We start from the raw sequence: 7,243 nt of genomic DNA on the forward strand, positions 1-7,243 counted from the left end.
ACATACAGAGCTTATGAGAACAATAGGAGTTTCAATCATCTGATAGATGGCAGGGCTTCTAAAAATCAAGAGGAAGGATATTGCTTGTAAGGTGAAATAGCTGCTTACAGATAGCCTTAGATCACTAAACTCCAGTGAGCTGGCTGCAAGACTATCATTTTCTTTCAACCTGCCAGTAGCTACTATCCTTACAACTCTGATAGAAATTTGCTGAACAGATCCAGGCTTCCTTTCCAGAGCATTTACAACTTGAATTGTGCCACTGTGTGTCAAGGGCAGCAATCTGCTGTCCTGGGATAGCTAAGTTGTGCTGAGATGGCAACCTTGAAATCCCATGACATAAATTATATAAAGAATTTTTTCGCTGCCTCCCTGGCTGGCAATGATCTCTGTCTTTTCCCCTGTGTTTATATAAATATCCAGAAACTCAAGTCTCTTAATCTTCATTCAATTAAAATCTTTCAAAGTAGGAAATCTGAAATACTTTTACACACAAATGTTCTTAGGTACCATTAAAAGCACTCAGAGACTTAACCCAAAGATCATCTTGATCCAACCCTCTGTCATGCTAGCCTACTCCTGGAAAACTAAATGTGGTTTTATCACTTTTGCAAAACAACTTTTTCTTCTATGCAAAATTCAACAGTTAGAATTATAAGCAGAACCATGTTTTCTATCAAAAATTATTCCCTTTCTCAGTTCCCTACTATTATCCTTGGCATTACCTATTGATATTGAAAAGCTTTGATCTACCAAACTGAAAAGAAGAATAGACGACACCTGAAGACCAACACCTAAGACTGCAACACATGTACATGTATGGGCACATGTGCACAAACAATATATACACAAAAGCTAACTCAACCTCTAAAAACTTAGATTCAAAAACATTTGAGAGAATAGACTGTACCTGCAGCCATTTAACAGATTTTGATGCATCATGTAAACCACATTTTCTCAACACAGTTTAGTTCAAACTTTGCTTTCTTTATTAGCTCTTGAGGTAGTATGCAAAGCAAAGGCTCCGTCATGATAGTGGCATATATACATATACATATCGCTGCATAGCTTTTGCTGGCCCTGACATTGCCTTTCCCTGTTTTTCTCCTCCATTCTTGCTAGATCCATGCCTTACCCCAATAAGGTCCCATTTATGCTTTCTAGTAACATACATATATATGTGTCTACCCATGCCTACAAGGTGTATATGAAAGAAAACAAGATATTTTGTCTTTTTTCTCCAACGCCATCTCTTGTCTCCCGTTTTGACCAAAATCCTAGTAACATATTTGTGGCTTTTTGTAAATTTGTGTTTTCCAAATCTTAATTGTATTTAATCTCTCTCTCTCTCTCTCTCTCTCTCTCTCTCTCTCTCTCTCTGTGTGTGTGTGTGTGTGTGTGTGTGTGTGTGTGTGTGTGTGTGTGTGTGTCATTTTAGCTTTTAAAAGTGTCTTTTAGTTTGGGAGTTGAAGTCATGTTCTTTTAAACTTCTTCTTTAGTCTAAATGTTAATATAAATTCTCAAATGTGTTCAATTCCAAGGATAAAAAGTAATCAGGTTTTTCTCTGTTCTCCCATTATTACACAAGAACCATTTCAGTTTGAGTCTTAAGATTTCCTTTTGTATTGCTCTCCTAGGAGAAGACAGCTATTGTAAGTGGGAAAACTTGTCATGCACCATTACTAGTCTTGGTGACTGGAAATGCGTACCTGTTGATGCTCAGAACATAGCTAGCCTTTATGTCCCTTTAAAGCCTGCCAGTGATGGCAAGCCAAGCTCTGTTTTCCTGCTTCACTGATGAGGTAGCTTTCTGTCTCTAGAAGATTTGGCACCTCACAAATGGAAGATGGCTTTGCACTCCTTCAGTGTGAACAAACTTCGTGAACTTTTTAACTGATACATAATAAATGTGTTAACTGACGTGCAAATCGTGCCTGCTGTCTTAAGTATGTTTCCTGTTGCTCTGATAAAAGTAGCAAATGAACATAAGGAAGGAAGGAGATATCTTTACTCATAGTTCGGTGTACAGTCCGTCATGGTTGAAGTGTTTTGGCAGCAGAAGTTTAAGCCCCTGGCCATGTTGCATCTGCAGCAGGAAGCAATGAAAACTGACTATAGGTAAGCAGGTAGCTTTCATCTTTTAAAGGACCACACTGCTGTGGTGGATGATGCAAAGGACTCCTCACCGTGGGAGCATTCTCTGAAATAACGTGTATGTTTGCACTGATGAGCCTTTCTTTCCCTCTGTGCAGTGCCAGTGAGGTGTGCTTGCACAGGAGAAAGACTGGGCCTTCCCAAGGACATCTTCTCTGCTGCATAGTAAGGTGGACAGTTACAGTGAGCTGGGCAGTGGACAGCCATGATTCACCGTGGCACTTCCAGTGCAGTGTTCCCATTCATATCCCAACAGATGAGGTCATGTGGAGCACTGACTGTTTTCGAAGACTTGTAGCATTTTGAGCCTATTTCCTTGTATTTATTTTTGAAATTCATAAGCCATGGCTCTGTGGGCTGAGTGAAATGGGGAAGGGAAATACTTTTATTAAAAATAACTCATGGGGATAATTTGAGCAACACCTGGGAATGTTGCTCCGAGTTAGCTGATTTCTTCTCTCTCTCCTGAGTATTATTTTTACAAAGCATCTACTTGATATGTTGTTTGAGCTATGTTATCAACCTAGGTGGGTACAAGCTTATTACAAGCTTATGACATTCAGTATTTTATTTTTGGTTCTAAAATTTAATCAATATACCTCAAATAGTATGGCATTTTATAATACAAAATTAGAGACATTTTAGAATCAAGTTGCCAACCCATCAGTGCCTTACTACATACATTAATATATCCTTCCCAGCTTTCTCCTCAATATTATTTAAACAAACTCAAGTTAATATTCTTTCACAGATTTTATTTTCCAATGCCGTAGATGCCTAAATGCCTTTAATCTCATGCTCTATGGGCTACCTTGTGTTCTCCTAAGTAATGAAAGAGTCAGCCAAGCACTCAGTTTTGATAATCATAAAAGTCAGCAAAGTAAATTGAATGACAAATAAAAATGGGGAGTTATAGATGGAACAGACTCCTGCCTATGTTTTTACTGATAGATGAAGAAGAACAGTGGTACTGATCTCAAGTTTAAAGCCAGCTTGGGCTACATAACAGGACCTTGTCTCACATGCACACAAAGGATACAAGGAATAATATTAGGAGGGATACTCTGATTTCAAAGAGATAATTTATTTTTCAAGGTGTTAAATATAATGTAGAATTGTTAAAAATTTAGTAAAATGTTTGGCAATCTTCCTAACATAAATATCTTTCTGAACATCTATTTCATTCTTAGAACTTAAGAAAATAGAGTATTTGTAATATAATATATAAAAGGTTTACAATTTACTAATAAGAGAAAACAACTCACTAATAAATTTAGCTGGACCCAGGTTAATAGGTGTTAAGGGTGCTTGTTGTCTCTTCTAGTTCCTTATCAAGAACTGATGTGTTCTAATGTACAGCGTCAGCCTCCTTCCTCCCCAGGAGAGCTGAAGCTGGTTCAGAAACAGCCTAAACTATGCTGCAGACACAGGACTCTGTTTTGCCTCCATTACTGCCTGACTGTTACGATCACTTTCTACTTTGGTTTCCAACTCTAGGCTGTGTTCTTGGTTTCCCCACTTTAGGATTTATCTTCCTGTTCCTCTCACACTGCAGAGTCATCGGAATTTGGTCCATCTCTGGTGGTCCAAACCAGTGTCCCATTTGGACTTAAACATATGGATCACAGTAAGGAGGACGTACAGAAGTTAATCATGCAGCAACTGGAAACCATTCTGCCGGGTTTGCCTCAGCCAATTGCTACCAAGTGCCATAAGTGGACATATTCACAGGTAATCAGGAAATGTAGTGGAGTCCTCTGAGTTGTCTAGTAGAGGAAATGAATGCTGGGATCCTTGGAGTTCATATGGGTTTGTCATATGCATATGTAATTTCTATAGGTGTCACTGTCACGATATCACTCAATGAGATGTGCATGTCATTTTTACCAGCTTTGTCCTCATCCCAGCACACTCTGAAATTCTAGGGTTTCTTATACAGGCAACAGAAGTTATACATCCAAATGCAGCTGTTTCTCTGGGGATTTTCCAAATTGACACTGCGGCCATATGGTAGCCACTTTAACTACCCAGAGCTTTGCTGTAGGTCACATTAACACTGTGTGTGTATCTAGTTACCACAGTTTTCATTTTATTCAGTTTGAGTGGTGACAGCAGAGGTCTTTCATGAATAAATCTAGAATATTGAACTGAGCTGCCTTCTAGGGTACGATAACCCTGCTTATCATTTTTCTAGGTTAGACTTAAAGCTCTTAATACAGAGTAAATCTTGACTTAAACACACACACTTTTACTAGAGTTGGAATCCTGTTCTCAGAAACAGCTCTGGATCTGTAAACTCAGTTGTGAAGTCATTTGGGGGTCAGTGAAGCAAAGGTCGGATAGACTGAAGATGGAAAGCCACAGATACGTGTGTTTTCACCCCTTTCTGAGCCCACTGATTAACAGATTTGTGAGCACTATTGGTTATCCAAGCTGTAAAGCCTTCAGAAAAAGTGGTGTTATAGGAAATTGCAGCAGATTTTGTATGTTTTAAAGGGCTTTCCGAATCAGAGGAAATAGTAAATTACTCGCTAAAGTATTGCAGCAGGTCTGTGTTTACCCATATCTTCTCAAGTTAAATTATACAGGGAAACTCTGGAGGAAATATTTACTTAAGCATGTCATAGTCATTTTAGAAGACTTTGCTCTTTCCTTTTAAAAGCATTGAAAAATCTCAACAGCTAATGACTCTAAGTGATATTTATCTCAATTTTAAGTTGAATTTGCAAAAGAAGCCAGAAAAAGAATCTTGTTATAATTTGAAGCTGGGTGTATTGTATATGTCATTGTAAATACTCCTTTAAACAAACAGTAGATTGTGACATTTGTATGTATGTGTGTGAGAGCTTTTCTCATAATAAGTTACTAATAGACTAAAAAATAATTTTTAAACCTACTCATTTATAAATTTAAAGCTACTCATCATATAAGTCTTACAATTTTATATAGTCTAAAAATTGCTTTGTCCTAATCATGAAATGACCTATTCAAATATTGATGAAGCAGTATCACAAAGTTTCATCAAAAGGTTATTTTGAATACAATGTATATCCAATCTCTAACAATGGTTTTTATTGCAATTTGGATGTTGAAATCATTCCACCACATTTATAGCTCTGTAGACATAAATGCTACACTGACTGCAGACCCTGAAAGGAGGCAAGTTGTTGTCCAAGCTTCAAAGCATGCATTTCCCACTGTTGACATACTTCTCTAGCATCTTGAACACCAGTCTACAAAGAGCAACACTGTCATTTGTAATGAGCATTTCACCCCTTGATACACATTAGAAAAGGGACTGACCAATGAAAGGTCAAGTGGTTTGAGATAAGGTACTTACTTTCAGCTAATCTCCTCAACACTTTTCAGTCTTAACCTTTGGAATTTGGTGAAGGATGTGCCCTCTGCCTTGTCATCACAGCCTTGTCCCAATTAATCAATGTACATTTGTGTGAATGTTGGATATAATTCAGCACTAAACTGATAAGAAAAATAATGTAATTGAGAGACACAAAAGAAAGAGAAGTAGGGTCTATATTTTCTGTGCTTCCCCACCTTCCCATTCCAAGCAGAGATAGTGCTCCTAAGGAGGAAACGGGCCAAATCTCTGTCTAGACCAGGTCCCACCCCGGGTTCCTTTTGTCTCGCCTCCCTTGTCTTCCTTCTGTTCTCCACACACCATCTTATTCCTTTTCTGCTCTTTCTCTGAAAAGCAAAAAGCCAGAGCTCTACACACCTTTATATTATGAATGTTTCAGTAGAATACAGAGCTAATATTCTGTCCCAAACAGTGCTATGTTGTGTGAATTCTCTGTTCCAAACCCTGCAGGATCAAAACTTTCTTTCCCTCCATTAGTTTCATTTCTTCCTTTTCTTTTCTTTTGTGACACTTGAACTGAATCTTCACATTAAATACTAGAGACAGACGGAGGGGCTGGGGTCGAAGCTGGGCAACTCCAAGGCATGATCTACTTAATGCCAAAAGTTGACACACAACTGGCATATGCAAATGTAAAATCCAGATAACATGGAATGCTAGTGAGGGCCAGTAGAAACTCTCACGAATGCAATGTGGGGATATGAACTTGTAGAGACATAAGAAGGCAGGTTAGTAGCCTTTTAGAAAACTAGACAGGAAGGATAGAAGAATGGCTTGGCCAGAAAGATTTTTAAGGTACTGAAAATATTTTGCCTATAATATTATATAATGATATAATAATAGTAAATTATATTATACATTTGTCCTAATCCTTAAGATATACAATATTAAAGATTAATCTTAGTATAAACTGTAGACTTGGGATATTTTATTTTCCTCACTACTATAACAAAAAATAAATTCAGTTTAAGTAAAGAACAAGAATCCCATGGTTTAAGGTATTATGGCTCGTCATGACACAGCAGCTATGACTATAGGGGCCTAAAGCAACTAATCAAGTTGTTGATCCTGCAGTCAGGAAGCAGAAAAAGAAATGGACACTGATTCTCAGAGCAATTTCTCTTCACTCATTTTATACAGTCTAGAGCATCAGCCCCTGAGAGTCCTTCCCACACTGAGGATGTGCCTCCTCTTCTACTCAATTAAACCTCTCCAGTAAAAACTTCAGGGCATCCTCAAAGATTCATCTTTTCAGTAATCCTAAATCAAGACATTGAAGGATTAGCTACCATAAGGTGATAGGATGTGTCAGTTTAGAGTCATCAGTTTCATTAGCTCACAGATTTGATAGCTAAAAGTCCAAACAACATGGCACTGACCCCTGGGAATACCCTGTTGGCTAAGTCTCCTCATGGTGCATGGCAGCATCTAGAGCAGAGCAAGCATGAGAGATTACATGGTGAGCCACGAAGCCAGTGTCAGAGTTGGAGTAGCTGCTATGACAACTGACTCACAAGAAGTAGCTCTGAGTCTGATAGCTCCAGCTATCCCCAGCAACCCAACCAACTCCCACTAGGGTCCTTCTCTTCAACACCCAGCTATGCTGTACAGGGAACCTAACTTCCAGCAATATCAACCCTGGGAAGACAACCACCATCAATGGCTACACCATCACATTTCCTAAAAAGAGCTGATAAAAATAATGTGCAC

At 38.4% G+C, this 7,243-nt stretch overlaps 1 protein-coding gene across 1 annotated transcript in view; it reads left to right on the plus strand.

The window, feature by feature from the left end:
- Positions 1 to 2,105: 2,105 nt before the first annotated feature.
- LOC114633674 (renalase-like) overlaps positions 2,106 to 7,243 on the plus strand; it is a gene marked incomplete at its 5' end in the record, with an annotated part of 37,973 nt that continues 32,835 nt past the window's right edge. Inside the window, 2 exons of the mRNA XM_028782272.1 lie at positions 2,106 to 2,118; positions 3,710 to 3,885. Of these exons, the coding sequence (XP_028638105.1) occupies positions 2,106 to 2,118; positions 3,710 to 3,885 (189 nt within the window). The remainder of the gene's footprint in view (positions 2,119 to 3,709; positions 3,886 to 7,243) is intronic.

Source organism: Grammomys surdaster, unplaced genomic scaffold, assembly GCF_004785775.1.
Source record: "Grammomys surdaster isolate TR1022 unplaced genomic scaffold, NIH_TR_1.0 725, whole genome shotgun sequence".
NCBI classification, from domain to species: domain Eukaryota; kingdom Metazoa; phylum Chordata; class Mammalia; order Rodentia; family Muridae; genus Grammomys; species Grammomys surdaster.